Below are 19,835 nucleotides of genomic sequence, written 5' to 3'. Positions count from 1 at the left end.
TTCACATTTTTACAGGTGGAGAGATGGTGGTGGCAGCTTTTTAACTGAGATTAGTTTTCAGGTGTTAAATCAATGTCTCAAGTCAAGAGGAGAAAGTATCTGCTACCAACTTTTTGTATGTTTTTAAATCAGTGTGTATTGTTGTTCCTATCATTTTTGTTAGATAAATTCTATTGTAAACATAAAATTCTCTAAAACATTTCTGAAATCTTTGACCATTTTTACTTTAAGTCCTTACTTTTTAAAATGGTGGTGTTCTGATTATTAATTCTTATAAACAGGAATTCCCTTTTCAACTGGTCTATTCTCCGCATTCCTTCCCCTTGTACCCCAAAGCAGAGTATTCTGTAAACATCATCTTCGTTGCAAGGCAGACATTCTTCCTCTAATTTAGAGGAAGGCTGTTGTCACCTGATGACTGAGACTTCAAAGGCTCTTTGGGGCCATTTGTGGGAACAGGACGGGGAGCTTCTCCGTTCGCACCTGACCACCCTCTCACTCCCCCTTCTCCAGCAGATCTCTGGTCTGGCCTTGTGGCTAGTTACAGGGCAGAGATAGGTGTCATAAAAGGAAACATTCCTGCCAAATAAAAGTTCTTTGTTATGTGTGGGTCTGTTTATTATTCCTTCTTTATGGTGCTCTATAGAGTACAGCCAGGACTATCGGGAGGAGAGGCCAAGGCACTCTAGTTGGAACTAGACCACTGATTAGCAAAGGCAAGGGTGGACACAGAGATAAGAGTGTACTGCAGTTTTCACCTGTTAAATGATCTCTTTTTAATTTTTAATATTCAAGCACAGATATCTGCAGAAAATACGATTGTTTTAGATAGTCTATGACCCAGCACATGTTCTATCTCTACCCCAGCACCTTCCCTCCTTGGCCATCCCCCATTCTCCCTTGGCTATTACCTGCTCTCTTCCAAGGCTAAGCCCTGCCGAAAGCCACCCTCAGCTCTTTTTACACCTGGAGCATCTGTGCAAACCTCTGTCGGAGAAATTTCCAATCAGGATGTAATTCTGTGTGAACTTCTCAGCCTCCCACACTAGCCTGTGAGCAAATGGGGGTTTGGGAGGCCATTTGTCTCTGTCTTTAGTTAGTACGGTACCTGCGTAATAGTAATGCTCCTAGGTGATTGCTAAAGAAATGCTCATTACTCATAATAAAGCAAAGAAATAAATAGTCTATGCTGGCTTAAATGCAGACCGTGTGTCATGTCAGCATGTTGTTCTAGTTTTATTTTAACTTTTCTAAGAGGCAACCAAGTCTTGTATCTCTCTCTGTCTAACTCTTAAATTACAGGTTCTGGAAGGAATGGGGGCTAATGATTTAATGTTGACTCAATTTTAAGCATGATAAATGCTAGCGGTTGGCTAGATAGTAATTTGTAAACTGGATAGCCATTTGAAGTGAAATAACAGGAAGCTGACTGGAGTCAATGAATATTCTTCCCAAAGAAGTACTACAGGTTTAGTCATTGTTCACTTACATTTTTATTCAAGGTTATGTTGTGACGATGACTGGGTTTTTCCTGTCATTATAGTGTATTCATTTCTCCCACCTCCCAAATATCTGGCTGTTGCCCTTTCTCAGGGAATGTCAGTTTACATATAATATTCATCAAAATTATTTTTTCCTGAAATTGTTTATTTATTGTCTGCTTCCTCCATTATTTGTACGTTCCATATGGTTGGTGCCTATTAGGGTTACTCCAGCACCGGCAGTGTCTAGTGCATGGTAGATACTCAAGACAAATTTGGACAATATACTGTGAGCCATAGTAATTATTTGTGTAACTGACGGACCACTGAATTTTCAGAGAGACCTCAAGTTGTGGTTGTACATTTCTTCACACCTTGAATTTGTTAGAAGTCTTATTGATTTCATATCACTTTAACATTAAATGTTGTGTAGAATCACATTTCACAATTTGTGTACTATAGTGGAAAAGTGGAGGCCAAAAATACTGTATTGAAATACAGACAGAATAAAATGGTCATGTTTGATAAAGTAAAAAGAACTGAATTCATAATGGACTGCATTTTTGATAAATAGCTCATGGTTTTATAACTTCTGTGCATATTCCCAAGGCTATCTTAACCAGCCGTGAGTTAACCAGTTTACAGTGACTAGGCATATTTAGTTTTGGCCAAATCGTTCTGTCATTGAATTGGTCTGGTGTAGAAGTAGTTTTTGGCCTACTTGTTTTCAGTTAAACCTTATGCTATGGGTGGGTGGAGGAGACATTTATAATGTGTGCTGAGGCAGCTGGGTAATATTGCATTACTATCCTAGGAATACTGGGGAGTGGTTATTTTTAGCTTTCACCTGAGCAAACATGACTCAGTTTGTTGCCCTGAATTTATCCAGCCCCCTCTTGAATACACAAACTCTATTAATCCCTAGAACCACCCAAGTGACTAAGTAAGGCCTTCATTACAAATACCTGTTATTGTGGCTTGTTCAAAGGTTGAAGATAATTTAAACTTCCTCCATTTAGCTCTTTTCTGTTAATCCCACACACTTTAAAAAAATTTAAAGACAGATCAAACTTTTTTTGATTCTAGACACAATTTGTGACCCATGTAGCTAAAATTTTGACTATAGCTAATGAAAACACCTTCTATGGTAGGTGACCAGCTACCAGCTATAAGCTTTGCTTTTGGTTTACTTGATAATGCTGTCTATATAAAGAAACGCTTGGGAATTCACTTTTAGCTGGAGTAGGACATTGCACTGAGCTGTGAATATATTACTGGGGGAACTGTCCATGTTTGAATATCAGGATGTCTGTTTACTTTCTCAAGCAATACATGTGTTTTCTCTTTTGAACACTATTAGAAAAACGGAAAATGTTGAATTATCTTCAGGTTTTGAAGTTATGGAAAACATTTTTGAGACTTGAGGACTAATTTATTCAAGTGAAAAAAATTGTGATTCTCATAGTATAGCTTGAGATGCACTTGAGGCTTCTCCAAGTTCACTGCCATGATATTTATGAAAATATTAGTATTTCTGGGATTTCTTTTCTTTATAGAAGAAACACTAGACTAACGAGAGGATGAAAATAATGCAGGCCCCTAAAAAGGCAGGCGTTCACTGCATTCATTAAAAATGCTGCCTTTGTGACCGTAAAGTGTTCAGCTTCTCTGTTATTAAGTTTGGAATGTGGTTTTGGAGCTTAGCTGAGCAACTCAGCCAGTTATTTTTCGTTTTGGTCTGAGAAGTGAGAGACTTGTTTTTCAAGAAGGTAAAAAATAAAGAAAAAAAGGTTAGGTTCATTTTGGAAGAATAGAAGTTTTAAAATGTAGTAACTATTTTCTGCAGCAAATAGTCAGTTTGAGTACGTTAGCCGAAAATAGAATTCATGACTTTTGTCTCACTGTTTATTTCTCCAACCACATTAAAAAGGGTTCAGTTAAATGTGCCATTTGGCTTTTCTAATGTCAGTGGGCTATTTAGCTGAGTCAGGATAACCAAAGTTTGATTGACTCATATTTCTAAGAATAAGTCAGATGTCTGATTTTAGATGGATTAGATGTGAGGTCTTTGTGATACAGTTTTGAGTTTTAAAGAAAAACGTCTGTAGCAGGGGTTAGTGGCAACTTGTATTGCAGTGTTCAGCATTCTACATGAAGGATGTTCAGCTAGAGCTTAGTGGTGTTGAGTTTTCTGGTAAGTGTTAATAGGCATTGTCCTAACTTCTTACAAACATAACACTTTATTAAAAATGTGTCATTAAAATAGATATTTAATAGAATAGAAAAATAATGTGGATTCGAACATTAGAAGTAGGGCAGAATATTAATAATACACATTTTTGCCTCATATAACTTTCTTTTTGCTCTTCATGTCTCTCCATTGCTATCTGATCTCTATTAAATAAGAGAGAATTTCTGCAAACATAATATACCAAGTATCAGATGCACAGAAATACACATATTTAAACCCCACACATAAACCATAATTTATGACATTTTCTTTTAACTACTAACTTTCAAAGGTTTGTAGAGGTATCTATTTTAAAATACACTGGTAGGACCCACATAAAGAAAACAATGAAAGTTTCCCAAGGAATTTAAAAACAGATTGTAGACGATGGAGAAGCAAGTACTGTTCTTGGATGGGAAAACTAAATGCTGGGGAAGGATGCTAATTCTGTCCACATTAATTTATTATTATGTATTTATTATTTATAAATTTAATCTTCAATATCCTAGCAAAAAGATGTAAATGTGAAATGGATTGGGGAAGAGAGTTACTGCAGATATTGATAAAAATAATAAATTTATAGAATTCAAAGCAATGTTTCGCTGACCCGTGAATTGACAGTTTAATGGTAAATCAACAAAAGGGAGGGTCTGTTCAATAAACTGTAATTTAAATATTTAAGAAATAAAACTAGAACCTCACCGCATCTCTTATAGCAATTTTCAGATGGATCAACTGTTTAAATATTAGAAAAAATGAAATTGCAAAAAATAAATAGAAGTCAATATAGATGACTATTGAATTTTGAGATGAAGAAGGTCAGTTTCTCTAAGCACAAAAGCATGGGGGAAAAAACATAAAAGAGGGATTCCATATAAGATCTGGAACTTCTCTATTTAACTGTGCATAAACAAATTTAGATAGCAGATGGAAAATTTAGGAGAAATTTCCAACAAAACATATTAGGCAAAGGATTTTTCTTATAGATAACCTTTACAAACTGATGAAGGAGAAGTTGATTTTGGTGTATTGTGTGAGTGACTATTTTGCAACTACTAATTGAAAGATTTTAATTATAAAGAAAATATGATACAATGGCTAATATTTTATACTTTGTGTGTGCCCAAGCACTACTCTGAGTGCTTTAATATGTTAACCTGTTTAAAATATGCAATGACTTGGAAAGATTGGTACTATTATTATTGCCATCTAAGAGAAGATAAAACCAATACAGAGATATGCTTAGTAATTTGCCCAAAACTTTCCTAGTGTGGATTTGTGGTGACACAACAAAAAATGAGAGAGCCAGGATTTGACACCAGACAGGTTGCCTCCAGAGCTGGTGTTATCACACACTACTCTGCTTTTCTAAGTGAATAAAAAGAAAAGACTACAAAACTATGCATGATATAACTATTTTATAAATGTGTTAATATTTGTGTATATTTTAAAGTTACACAATTTAATTCATGTGTGAACTTTTTATCTAATTACACAGTCATAGAAAAGACAGATGGCATTGTGACGTTTTTCCAACAGTGGTTACTTCCCTCTAGTGGGATTTTGGGTAAATGTTGTTTTGAACTTAAAATTTCTGTATTTTCCAAGTTATTAATATTATAATCATATAACCATTATATAATCACAAAATAGTGTTTTTAAAGTTACACATGTCAAAGTTTTTTTGCTGCCTTGAAGTGCATCATTTATATTTTAGTACACTTTTGAAGTATCAGTCAGTGTTTGAGTTCCCATTCTCTGCTAGGTACCAAGCTAAGTGGTGACCCCTAGTTCTTTATCTTAAGCAAAAGCAATGTTGTACAATTTTAGAGCCAAGAGGAATCTTAGAAACTCTTTCGTTTCTCAGATGAGGGTCCTGAAGCTATTATAGATTTAACTGACTTACCCAAGATTCACTGACAGTAAGTTTTTAACCAGGCTTCGAATCCCGGTTTGAAGACTAAGGTCTTCTGACTTTAGATACTGTTCTCTATGAAGCACCAGAGCTCTCCAAGACCTTAATCAGGTGGGAACTGTAGCACAGTTGATTTTTTGTGGCATTGTTTTGAAGTGCGGAAGTATAACTAGATTGGTTACAAATGTATTCTTTCACAGCAATTGAAAACATAATGGGAAGGTTTTCAAGGATACTGTTACGACACCTCTGGAGGTCACTGAAAGATCCTCACCGGGGTTTGGAAGATCCCTAAGTATCGCTGAGCCCCAGTTGTAGAAGGCGGTACAAAAACTGGAGGGAACACAGTAGTGGAAAGAATATTAACCAGAAACAGTAGTTTCAGTAGATGGTTTTTCTAAAACAAACTTTCTCTGTTCAGCCCCAGGGCCCACGACGGCAGTGTCCTACATGTCGGTGAAATGTGTGGATGCCCGTAAGAACCATCACAAGACAAAATGGTTCATGCCTTGGGGACCCAATCATTGTGACAAGATCCGAGACATCGAAGAAGCCATTCCAAGGGAAATTGAAGCCAATGACATCGTGTTTTCCGTCCACATTCCCCTCCCCAACATGGAGATGAGTCCTTGGTTCCAGTTCATGCTGTTGATCCTGCAGCTGGACATTGCCTTCAAGCTAAACAACCAAATCAGTTAAGTGTATTCTCCTCTCATCCCTTTCTTCCCTTTGAGCATTTCCCTCTTTGGGTTCTTTCTGAGCCAATTCTAATAAAAGTAAAAATGGTAATAGTAATAGCAAACAATTATTGACTACTTAGCAGGCACTTTCTGTGTACTTTATCTGTATTAACCCATTTAATCTTCCCACCAGGTTCCTTGAGGTAGTCTTATTATTTCATTTTACAGATGGAACACTTGGGCACCAGTGAGGTTACTCATGATCTGAAGACTAGAGAGTGGAAAAGCTGAGATTTCTGACTCAGAAAACTGCCCTAACTACCAAGCTTCATCACCTCTCTAGTGTCACAGGGGAGTTCACCCCAATGGAGTGACTTGGGGGTTCCTGGAAGGTTTTTATTTTTTTTTTTAAATGTCTTTTTCCACTGGGCTTTGAGTAAAGCTATGGCCTTAGAAAAAGATCCCTACCAAAATGGAAATGCCAACCCATGAGCACCCATTTCCCCACCAAACCAGGTTTTTTGTTTGTTTGTTTGTTTGTTTGTTTTTAGCTTATTTGCAGTTGAAAACTCTGAGGGCATGAGACATATAAACTTTTCATGGGGAGAAAATCACTGGGTGATTTCTGGGAGGCCAATACATGTATGGCATCTGGGGACAGTATCAGGAATCTTAGGCTGAGAAGGAAGAAAACTTTTTTTTTTCTTCCTTTTTTGACTGATATGGGATCAAGCATGTGAGGGAAAGGGAAAAAGATGTGTTAAAGGCAGCTCTGTCTAGGGCCTGTCCACAGATCGAAACACTATTTCTTTTTCTTTTCTTTTTTTTTTTTCGCTCTTGTTGCCCATGCTGGAGTGCGGTGGCACAATCTCGGCTCACTGCAACCTCTGCCTCCCGGGTTCAAGAGATTCTCCTGCCTCAGCCTCCTGAGTAGCTGGGATTACAGGCATGCGCCACCAGGCCCGGCTAATTTTTGTATTTTTAGTAGAGATGGGGTTTCTCCATGTTGGCCAGGATGGTCTAGAACTCCCGACCTCAGGTGATCCACTCTCCTCGGCCTCCCAAAGTGCTGGGATTACAGGCAGGAGCCACCGCACCTGGCCACCTATAAATATTTCTTAGCTCCTCATTTCTGTGGGTCAAGAATCTAGTTTGGGAGTCTCTGGCTCAAACTCTCTCGAGGTTGCAATGAAGCTGTTGGCCTGGTCTGCAGTCTCATCAGGCAGGAGGGCTCCACCGGGGGAGGGGGATCTGCTTCCAGGCTCTCTCTCACATGGTTGTTGGCAGGCTTCCATCCCTCCCACATGGGTCTCTCCATAAGACTGCCTCGCGACATGGCAGCAGGCTTCCCCCAGCGATGATGAGCCGAGAGAGAGCCCAAGCAGTGCTGGAGAGGGAAACCGCTGAATCTCGCAAGCGACATTCCATCACTTCTGCTGTATTCTGTTGGTTAGAAGTGAACTAGTAAGTTCAACCCACACTCAAGGGAGGTGATTACAGAAGGGCATGGATGCCAGGAGATGGGGATCATTGAGGACCATCTTAGAGGCTGACTACCTGCTGGCATACTTTTCAATGGAGTCACGGTTTCATTTGAAATATGTTCCCTGATTTATATCTAGATTAGGGGGTAAGATAGAAAGTTTTTTAAGAGCATGGACTTAGGAGTCCTACAGCAATGGGTTCAAATCCTTGTACCACTTTTTAAAAGCTCTCCAGTATTGGGCAAGTTACAGAACCGCTCTTAGCCAGTTTCCTCCCTTGTAAAGTCTGGATAATAATGCCTAATTAACCAACTCACTCTAAGGAATAAATTAGTTTATGTAAAACTTTTAGGACATAGTAAGTACTTATTATTTATTTATTTATTTATTTTTGAGACAGAGTCTCCCTCCGTCACCCAGGCTGGAGTACAGTGGCGTGATCTTGGCTCACTGCAATCTCTGCCTCCCGGGTCCGAGAGATTCTCCTGCCTCAGCCTCCTGAGTAGCTGGGACTACATTTTTGTATTTTTAGTAGAGACGGGGTTTCGCCATGTTGGCCAGGCTGGTCTCGAACTCCTGACCTCAGGTGATCCACCCACCTTGGCCTCCCAAAGTGCTGGGATTACAGGTGTGAGCCACCACACCCAGCCTGGACATAGTAAGTACTATTAAAAAAATTAAAAATTCAAAGTAGCTATTAAAATTATCCAATTATATTTATCCTTATTGCTGAAATTCATCCATTTTTCCAATTCTTACTTCAACACCTTGGTTAGTGAGATTAGTCTTTATAAAAGAAGCATACAGTAGAGATAAGTCTTCTGATCCACAGGGGATATGTTCTAAGACCACCCAGTGCCTAAAATCATGGCACGGAACCCTATATACATACATGCTGTTTCTTCCTATACATATATACATACTTAGGATAAAGTTTAAATATAAATTAGGTGCAGTAAAAGGTTAACAACAATAATTAATAATGAAACAAAAAATACACTGTTCACAATTTTAAGGATAGAAGATTCATTCTTATTGTAGATATCAGCAACCTCAGCATAAGATTTTCTTTCTTTTAAGTTGAGAACTTTCATCTTCTCAAAGGAAGCACTTGACTTATCTCTTTAGCACATCTGAAATGCCAGCATCCCTACTCTTGCACCTTGGGGCAATAATGAGAGAAAATAACGATGACTTGCACACAAGTACTGTATGTGGCACACAGCAGTCGATCCGGTAACCTAGATGGCTGCTAAGTGACTAACAGGCAGGAGCGGGGAGATGCTGGACAGAGGGGTGATTCTTATCGGGGGACAGCACAAGATTTCATGATGCTACTCAGAACAGTGCGCAATTTAAAATTTAAGAATTGTTTATTTCTGGAATTTTTCCTTTAATATTTTTAGACTGTGGTTGACCTCTGCTAACTGAAACCTCTGAAGGTGAAACCTCCGATAACGAGGAGACTCTTTTAGCTTTAATTTATCATTTCCTTGCTCAAAACATCTTCAGTGACTAACAAATGAGACTTGGTGTTCAGAGTCCTCTCCGTTCCTGGCTCAAGGCTTCTTTCTAGCCTCCTTCCTCACTGCTGACCTGTAACCATTCTCTGCATCCTCAACAGGAGTAGTTTCCTGCCCTGTAAACACATCCAGAGAGTTTCTCCCTTTGCGTCTTCGCTGATGTCGATCCTGCCTACCTCTTCCTCTCTCGTGATTCCTCTTCTCACAAATGAAGGGCTCCTCCCAGAAGAACCTACTCATTCTTCACAACATCCCAAATGTTACATACCCCTGGAGTCTTCCTAGGTATTTTCTATATTATCTCCCGTCCTCATTCCTTCTTGGATATAATCTGTCTTTCCTTACACATCCTTCATTACTGGCCTTGTGCTGTTTACTTTATCAGCCTTGTGGTCTGCACAGTGGAATTATCTTCTGAGTCCTTACTAAACTATGAACTCCCAGTGGGCAGATTATGCAGTATGTTTACATTTATGAAATCCACAGCTTTGTGTTTAGGAAGCTGTGGATGAAAATATTGGATTGTGTCATTCTTCTGCCACTAAAAGGAACATAAAGCAACTGATTGAGGTGCTTCCTCCCCTCCCACACTTCAAAATAAGAGTTTTGTTGTTTAACATTTCAGTATATATAAGTCTGGTCCCCACTGCTCCTATATTTTTTTGCACTGATGAAATTGTGGTTAAGAAGTTAAGAATTGACTATAGGAGTTGTATGTTGCTACTTCCAAGTAGCCTGTTACATGACAGGCAGTTGTTTAGAGCATAGTCTGACACCTGGGCAGGTATTTGCCACAGATTCCGTTTTCAGGTTGTGAGGAAAGTGCTGGATTATCTTGTGGTTCTACCTTTGACATCACTGAAGGTGACTGGCCTATAATTTGATTTCAAAACTTGGCATCAGAATCATTGAGTAACATAATGCAGAGCCTCAGGTAAGTTTAGGTGAAATTTTAAAAGTCAACGATAAATTTCTACAATTATACCACCAAAATTGAAAAAAGGTTAAATATGTTTAGTGAATGTTATTTATAACTGAACTTTTTAAAAGAAACTTTCCCAGTAATGTGAAATAACTCGAATACTTTTAGCTTTTTTTTTTTGGCCAGTTTCTAATGATGTTTTGTATTCATTGTAAATGGATTGAATATTTTAGAATTCTCCAAACTCATTTGAAATGTATTGAAAGCTCCCTATTTACATTTTTCAGCTTTAGCAGTGTGAATAAAATGATTTTAAGCTCAACTCTTGAGCATTTCTCCCAAACCAGAAACTAAGAAATAATTCTACCTGTTAAATAATTTCACAGGTGAATTACTTCCCAGCAAATATTAATCCTAAACAACAAAAATGCCCATGTTGGCAAAGCTTTAAAACATTTCTATATGTAAATAAAATATGAATGTCTTATTTTTTTCTCATGTACATCTCATGCTCTAAAATATTTTATCTTCATCTACAAAAATACTGTACTCAAGCTTTCTATCTTAAAAATAATCCTTAATTTTCTTATAACATGAGAACTAGCACTTAATAGGGGGCATACTAAAAAGTTAACAAGATGGACCACTAATTATTCCTTTGATAAATGTATAAAATAACTTTCTTAATGGAGCTGTCAAGAAAACCACACCAAAAAATATTTTTCATGAGTAGCAGCAACACATTTTGGCTGCTAACTTTTTTTTTTTTTTTTTTTTTTTTTAGACGGAGTCTTGCTGTGTTGCCCAGGCTGGAGTGCAGTGGTGGGATCTCGGCTCACTGCAAGCCCCGCCTCCTGGGTTCGCACCATTCTCCTGCCTCAGCCTCCCCTAGCAGCTGGGACTACAGGCGCCTGCCACCATGCCCGGCTAATTTTTTTGTATTTTTAGTAAAGACAGGGTTTCACCGTGTTAGCCAGGATGGTCTTGATCTCCTGACCTCGTAATCTGCCCACCTTGGCATCCCAAATTGCTGGGATTACAGGCATGAGCCACCGCACCCGGCCGGCTGCTTTTATATGAGAAGTTACATGTTGTGTTTGTGGGAATATTCATTTCCTTAAATTTATCCTCTCTGCCTTTGCTGATGGACACTGAGCAAGGCATTGATTATACAGATTATATATATTATGTATATTCAGCAGTATACATATACACACATTTTAGTGTAACAGGCACATCAGGTCTAGATTTCTCTCTGATTTTGGTATTAAGAATGCATGAGACTCTCTACTTTTTATATTGTTTACCATTACTTTGGATTCCTTTCTGACAGCAATGAACAGGACTTCAGAGAAGAGTTTGGGAGTGTGGCAAATAAGATCCTATTACACATGATGGCTTCCTGCTTATCAGATTCACCTGTAACAATATTACTTCATATGTAAGGAAAGGTCACGAGCAATCCATTTTCTTTTTTTTAACTTTTCTAGGCAGTCTTTGAAATGAGTTTCAGATTTCAAACAATGAGAAGAGATTTCGTGTTTGGGCTCTGAAATTAAAGCTTGGGTTTATGATATATGTCTGGGCAGTGTTTTCATCTGCTTTTGAAGAGTCTTTGAGTAGATAAAATAATCTAAGGACTACATATTTTAAATGACTTCTAGTCACTTGGGGTTAAATGTTTATTCCCTTTAAATCTTTCAATTTGAAAGTGATACAGGTTTTAGCTAGGATTTGAGTTTCCAAACCCTCAGAAAACTAGAAAAGCATTGACTTACACTATAGAAGTTGGCCATTGTTTTAATTGCTGAATTTAATCAAGCTGGTGCCTTTGGGAGAAAAACAATGGCATTATAAGGTACTTTATAGTAATAAATTTCCTGATACACAGCTTGTAAAATTCTTGGAATCTCCTGAGTGATAGGAATGCCTCTTTGCATGCTAATAAGTCAACTGATAGCTGGGGACTCCCAGATAGCTTCAGAATGGTCACCTGAAAGACCAAGGCATGATTAGAAGGGCGGGGAACTAATTTCAGCCCCACCCACCAACAGCCAGGAGGGAATAGGCCTAAAGATTGAATCACTCACCTATGGCCAATAATGTAATCAGTCATGCCTAGGTAATGAAGCCTCCATAAAAACTCAAAAGGACTGGCTTCTGGGAGCTTCCAGATAGCTGAACTTGCAGAGGTTCGCGGAGCATGGCGCCCTTGAGAGGACAGGGGTGCTCTGTGCCTTATCACAGCTATCCTCAACCTTTTGGGCACCAGGGACCAGTTTCATGGAAGACACTTCTTCCACAGATGAGGGGATGAGGGATGGTTTGGGTATGAAATGGCTCCACTTCAGATCATCAGGCATTAGACTCTCATAAGGAGCATGCAACCTAGATCCCTTGCATGAATACTTCACAATAGGGTTCCCACTCCTATGAGAATATAATGCCGGCTGATCTGACAGGAGGCAGAACTCAGGCTGTAATACTTGCTCACCCACCTTTTACCTTCTACTATGTGGCTCAGTTCCTAACAGGCCATTGACTGGTATCTGTCTGCTGCCAGAGGGTCAGGGATCCCTGCCACATCACATGCCTTACCCTGTGAGTCTTTTATCTGGTTGTCCTTGTGTATCCTTTGTCATATCCTTTGTAACATGTGCATAAGTAAAGTGTTTCCCTGAGTTCTGTGAGCCTCAGTAGCAGATCAATCCTAAGGAGGAAGGTCATGGGAACACCTATTTATAACAGGCCACAACCTGTCTTTGTGATGGGCATCTGAAGTGGGGGACAGTCATATGGGACTGAGCTTTCAACCTATGAGACTTGATGCTATTTCCAGGTAAGTGGTGTCAAAATGGAACTGAATTTTTGGACCCCCAGCTGATGTCTGCTGTGGAAGTGATTGATTGCTTGCTTGGTGTGTGGAGAAACCTCCCCCAACTCTGTGCCCCTCTCTTTCCATCACATCTGGGTCAGAAGCAGTCTGTGTTATGTTGATTATGAGTGGAGTGGGAGCCAAAAAAAGGTGGTTTTTTGTTTGCTTGTTTGTTTGTTTTTCCCCTCACTATGGTGGTAGTTTTAAAACAATAGTCTGTAAGAGCTGAGGAAAAGAGGCCAATTAAGAAAATCTAGAGACTCGTAGATGCTTTTGGGAACAGGAGTCACTGACCTTTCGGTGAATACCAATTACAAATATGAACAGACCTGTCTGTGGAAATCCATGATTGAGTCAGTGCTGGCTTTTTGCTGAATATTTCAGAGGTACAGAATTAATGAATTTGTCATGATGTAAACATGATGCTTCTGTCTAGTTGTTAGGGATATGGGATTTCAATTTTTACTCCAAAGGAGTTAGGAAATGGAGTATGAGTAGGCGGAGAAGAGTGTCAGAAGTCAGCCTTAACATTTGGAGTCTGGATGTATTATGAATCATTGATAAAAATGATTACTTACCTGTTGCTCTTAGACCTCTTGGTAAGGCCAAGTTCTGTTATTTGAAAATATACTTGAGTGTTTTTGTTTTGTTAACAGATGCCATTCTAAAATACTTTCCCAAATATACCATTTTTTAAAAAGTCACTCTATTCATTAGGAAAAGAAAGGTTTGGGTTAGCTAAAATGGTACCCACTGGAAATGGGTTGTCACTCTAATGATTACAACTGCAAGTCATATAGTTAGTATACCCCAGACTCTCCAAGGGCTTCTTTTGAGGAATCTGGGTGCGTAGATCAAAGTTAGAGGATTTGTTTACATATCTCTCTTTCCAGCTTTCAAATCTATAAGCTGTTGAAATAGAAGCACTAGAGCCATTGGCAGAAAGCCTCAAGATGGATAGCTGTGTCTTGAGTAGTAAATCTAGGAGTCTCAGGGGTTGAAAAATTCCTGAGACTGAAGAAATATTGGTAAATGATGAAGGGTAGGGGAAAGCCAGAATAATGTCTGTCCTATTCTTACGTAATGAAAGCATTATGTTTCGCCTTGATCCTTGTGCTGTACACTGGAACCCAGTGTTAAGTCTTACTTGTTTCATTATTGCAAATGGTCACATGAAGCAGAATTCTTTCTATAAGTGGCAAGTGATTTTTCTTTCCCCACACTGAAAGCATTTCTGTATAACAAATTTCTAGTTAAAGTAATTAGAATGATATTATTACCAGTCAGTTTTCAAGTTAGATGGCTGAGTGTCCTGGGAGAATGTTGACTGACTTTTGGCAGAGTAATTGTGCTTTTCCATTTGTCCATTTATTATGGAACGTTAGGCGGACATCAAGGGAAGACAACTGGAATAAAGGAACAATCTATTGACCATAAAAAAATTCTCTGAATTTCATCCTTCTACAAATTCACCCCTCACATTATTACAATGGTGATGGGTGAATTTGTAGAAGGATGAAAGTGAAAGAATCCTTCTAGGGACTAATTTTTGGCCTTCAACAAGAATTGTGATATTTAATTCTGTGTTTTCTGATGCTTCTGAGGAAAGCTCCATAAAGAGAGCTGAATGGGGCAGAGGATTTTATACACTGTAAGAACTATCCCTGCTTTGATGGAACAGGCCATTGGTAGTATGGTATTCACATAATTGTATTTCTATGCTACAGCAGATAGTCCTTATTAATAAACTATGTTGAAGCAACTGCTAAGAAGAAATGTATAACTCTACTCTCCCACCCCTACTACTCCCCCCACCAAAAAGAGGTCTTCTTTCATTTACGACCATGTCTTCTTTAATTTATGACTATGTTATAGCCAGTGTTAAAACTATCTAACATTTTGGCTGGGCACAGTGGTTCACACCTGTAATCCCAGCACATTGGGAGGCTGAGGTGGGTGGATCACCTGAGGTCAGGAGTTCAAGACCAGCCTGACCAATATGGTGAAACCCTGTCTATACAAAAATTAGCCCAGTGTGGTGGCATGTGCCTGTAATTCCAGCTACTTGGGAGGCTGAGGCAGGAGAATCACTTGAAACCTGGGAGGTGGACGTTGCAGCAAGCCGAGATCGCACCACTGCACTCCAGCCTGGGCAACAGAGCAACTCTGTCTCAAACAAAAAAAACCTCTAACATTTCTAATTAGATAGTTTTTATTGTTGGCTAGTGACACTAGAATTTTAAAATTACCTTTTAAGTTTCTTTACCACAATTTGAGTGAATGCAAGCAGAAATAAAAACTTCAAATTCTCCCTTTGTTCTCCTCCTCCCTCCTCTCCCACCAAAAAAGGTAAGTTGAAAAGCTCAAAATACAGCAAAAAGATCTCAGAGACTTAAATGGAGTAGGGTTTGTAGTGTTAGGTAAATGGTATGAAAGTTGTCAGTATTCAGGATGGGCTTACATGGCCAGTCTCCTTTACTCTTATTGAATTGTGTGCCCCTTCAAACCAAGGCTGGAACCTGGAATTTACCAGTATGAATCAGTTTTACTTACTAACTTGGTATAGAAAGCAACTGAAATCATGGGAGAAAACTATATTGGGTTTACCCCAGGATAGAAGAGATTAAGGACATGATGTTTGTTTGCTCATGAATTATCTCTCCCTTTGAGGAAATCTTCAGGCACATCTTGACAGCTCTTCCCTTGGAATGAACCATTGTGAGCGTGTTTATATTGGCAGGAGCATGGGAACCTTTAGCCTTTGGCTTGAGTGATTATTGGTAAGCACATTACTTGGACAACGTCATTATAAGGCTCCTCCGTAGGCTTCGCTATAGAGCTCTATCTGGCTTGGTGGATTGGTTAAGTATTTGCAAATGAAAAATTCCCATTCAAACATAGAGTAAGGCTCCTCCAAAACCTTTCCAAGATTTTAAAATTAGTATTTACAGTTTGGTATATCTAGTTACATACACTTTCTTCCAGTCATCTATTGGTTACTGGTCAATTTAACATTGGCGAGTAGATTGTGTTAGATTAGTCTCTAGTCTTAACGAAACACTCTTCTATCGTGTTGAATAATTTGCAGACATTGTGACTAAACATCAGCTGTTTTATTTTAGCTTGGAGTGCTAAAAGGAATACTAGAGGGCTGCTGCTCTAATAACCACCAACCAAGCAGTTTAGACTGGAGTGTAAGGGCTAAGACAACCCCTTGATACTCTATATAAAGTATCCATGGTATTTGCTTATATGCATTTTTGAAGTAAGAGTGTTTGTGGTTCTTGTCAGGTTTGCAAATGGGTGGTTGACCCAAGTTAAAGCACTAATCCTTTAATTTAGCAGCTGAGAAAGCTTGAACTCCGTGGCACTCGCCCACAGCGGCACAGCTGGCTGGAGCCAGGGCAGGATCTCCTCTTTGTACATCAGTGGTGTAGATAGGTAGATGGTACCCAACAACACATGCACCACCCCATACAGGTGAGTCAGCCTTCTACCAAACAGCGGACTCTAAGATCCTTGCACGGAAGATGCACTGGTCTTTCTAAAATGATGATATTTTCAATTTTTTAAAATCTCCCAATCAGTATTTCAGGGAATGAAGTGCAGCCTAGGTGGTAGGCTGGCCCTGTTTATAGTGCCACAGCTGCAGATCACCCACGTGTCTCATTTCCTGCTCTGAGCTTAGAATATAAATGAGGATATTCTCTTTGCATCCATACAAGTGTATCCTGATTACTAAAATAAAAACCTGGTGACATCATTGACTAATGTGAAGAGCAGAGAAGCCAGAAGCAGCACATCCCATAATGGTGCACCCAACGTATAGAAGGTATTTTTTTGTTTTCACCTCCTCTTCTAACTTTGGGTCTTTCAGTATTTAAATGCCAGCTGGTCATAACACAGCTGTTGTGAGGTTCTTTTATGGGGAATTCACACCTTTATCTTGGTTAACTTAAAAAAAATGAAGTTAAGATTATTTTCTGGATTATATTTTTCTAAGCAAAAGGAAGTTAAATGAGAGCAAGGCAGAATTCTGCATGCAAAAGTGCTAGGGACTCTACATGGAAACCATTTTCCCCAGCCCTACCTGTTGTCTACACACTGATGCTAGAAACAGTTCCAGATGCTCTTTTGCTTTAGTGAGTTATTAGTAATGGTGTTAGTAGAGATAGTAGTAATTCTTTACAGGAAGAAGAGGTTCTGGCTTTGTTGTTCTGGTCTAGGTTGTTTGCTAAAATAATTGCATAGTGAATCTCTCTCTCTTGTGTTGGGGTGATCAGACCCAACACCAGGTTGTGGGGGTGACAAAGTCCAGCAGAGTCAAAGGATTGAGAAAAAGACAGTTTGAGAGAGAAAGTTGGGACACCAGGGGGCCATCACTAGTGTACGGAGGCTGCGAAGGCCCCGAGCTCTGGGAGCCCACGCTATTTATTGGTAATCTAACAAAGAAACAGGTGGTGAAAATGTGGAGGTCAAAAGAGCAGGCGCATGATCTACAGCTGTGATGGTTTAGCATTTATATGGAACATGTTCTGCTACTTGAGATAATGGGAATAGGAGCCTAGGAGGGCTAGAAGTAAGGAGCCAGCAAGTCTAGACACATTCCCGAGGACATTATGCAAGCTCTGCCTCGGTTTCCCTCCCAACACTCAGCTTTTCCTCGACATCTTGCTTTGCCTATTGTTCATATTTTGACTAGAAAGAAAAGCCCAGGCTTGACCTAAGAAGCAAGATTATGCCTTCATTAAAGGTAAGGCTTGGGAGAAGATTACAAATATTTCAGTTTAGTATCTTAAGTTGCTGTCACATGGAAAAGAGTTCTAATAGCTGAAGTTGTTTGCCGATGAAAAGGTTGCCTCTACCAGTAGTGAGCAGCCTGTTACTGGTAGTGGTCAAGCAGAAGATGGTCGGTGAGGATCATAAGGATGGCCACAGTGATAGCTGGCATGGGGCAGTGCTTTCTTTGCAAAGTACCATCGCACTAGAGATGCTGTTGCTTGTCTTTGTTGCCAGTCATTTGCTTGGCCCGAACTTGGTCTTAACTTCCCCCTCCCTCAGCATGTTCCACCACCTCTACTGAATGGGCAACTGGCCATATGATCAGTCCCCAAGCCATAACTGATCAGACTAGCAGTGGTCCCTTGGCCAAAGGGGAAGCAATCAAATTCTCTCTTATAAGAAATTGCACTTCGGTAATTCGAGATCTACCTTTATTAGCACTTAAGCTGAAAAGCCGTGAGAGCCACCTGGGCAGTCATCATTCTACACGTGCACAGAGAAGCCGTGATTGTTGGCTGGCAGAGTGGGAAGACCAGATGCAAAGAGGAAAATGGAGATGAAGACTATTAGTATAATTACAATAGACTGTAAGAGTTGACTTTCCTCCTGACAGCTTTCTATTCCTGGTTTCAGACCCTCCAGCTTCTCAGCATTTTCTGCCCTTGATTTTCCTAAAGCACTCCTGTATCCCTCCAGCGGATTTCTGGTGAAGTTAGTGGGGGTGAAGTCCTGTTACTTGCAAACAAATGTTTGCTGATTAAGACAACGTTTATTTCATCTGATCATCTGAACAATTATATCTGGCAGAGTGAGGACACTGAGGATGACAGAGTTTACATGATTTGCCAGTCTCCCAGCTGGGAAGTCGAGAGGCTATGAGTGTACATGACGTTAGGACTCCAGTGCCTTGATCCCACCATGAGTCTATTGATAGGGCTATGGAGTGCTTCCTGTTCTGAGTGGGAAATTATACTAGATGACCCCTAAGGTCCCATCTACTCTAACTCTCTGAAGTTGAGAGTCCATGACTCACTTAAGATTCTCTGGCTTTATAAAAAATCTCATTGGTATCCCTTTGGTTTTGTAAATAGATGACTTCAGAGACCCTCAAGTGAAAACCGTTCTAGAAGATAGTGCTCAGTCAAGACACACGCTCTTGTTAGAGGGTGAGCTTAGTGTTGAAATGAGTGAATTTTCTTTTATTTTGTTACATGCGACCTTGTGTTCATTTCTACTCCTTAGGTAGGCAGACAGGGTTGGTGTACTGGAAGTGTATTTTTAGTCTGACATTAAAAAATGTATCATAGACACCAACACAGGAAGCAGTTTTTAGGTGAGTCAGTGTATAAATAACCTCAAAGAGTTTCATGATGGGATGGTACATCTTTCAGTTTAGCAGTTCAGCATCTGAAAACCCTTTCCCAGTTTCATTCATTCATTCGATAGGCATTATTGGGACTTGTACTACATGCTAGCATTTTGCTCAGGATTTAAGAAATAAAGATAAGTCTTTATTCTTCATAATACAATTTCAGAAACCATCATAACCCTCTTTTGTTTAGTTTTCTCTCTCTTTTTTTTTTTTTTTTTTTTTGAAATGTAGTCTCGATCTGTTGCTTAGGCTGGAGTGCACTGGCGTGATCTTGGCTCACTGCAACCTCCGCCTCCCAGGTTCAAGCGATTCTCCTGTCTCAGCCTCCTGAGTAGCTGGGATTACAGGCGTGTGCCATCACGCCCAGCTAATTTTGTATTTTTAGTAGAGACGGGGTTTTACAATGTTAGTCAGGCTGGTCTCAAACTCCTGACCTTGTGATCTGCCCACCTCGGCCTCCCAAAGTCCCAAAGTGCTGGGATTACAGGCATAAGCCACCACTCCTGGCCTAAGAGTGAATTATTTAAAGGCGGGGACCCTGCGTTGTTCCTTGTTATATCCTTAGCACAAT

At 39.6% G+C, this 19,835-nt stretch overlaps 1 protein-coding gene across 5 annotated transcripts in view; it reads left to right on the top strand.

Annotated features, from left to right (window-relative positions):
- WLS (Wnt ligand secretion mediator) overlaps window positions 1-19,835 on the top strand; it is a 132,191-nt gene that overhangs the window by 32,572 nt on the left and 79,784 nt on the right. For 3 of the 5 annotated variants that reach the window (XM_063625285.1, XM_063625282.1, XM_063625284.1), the window contains exon 2: window positions 6,048-6,320. The exons of 1 other annotated variant lie outside the window; for it this stretch is intronic. In XM_063625285.1, the coding sequence (XP_063481355.1) occupies window positions 6,077-6,320 (244 nt within the window). In that variant the 5' untranslated portion in view covers window positions 6,048-6,076. The remainder of the gene's footprint in view (window positions 1-6,047; window positions 6,321-19,835) is intronic. One more of the 5 variants, XM_063625283.1, reaches the window with a different exon arrangement.

This window comes from Symphalangus syndactylus, chromosome 12 (assembly GCF_028878055.3).
Source record: "Symphalangus syndactylus isolate Jambi chromosome 12, NHGRI_mSymSyn1-v2.1_pri, whole genome shotgun sequence".
Lineage (NCBI taxonomy): Eukaryota > Metazoa > Chordata > Mammalia > Primates > Hylobatidae > Symphalangus > Symphalangus syndactylus.
The sequence above is the reverse complement of the archived record's forward strand: the minus strand, read 5'-3'. Positions and strand labels throughout refer to the sequence as shown.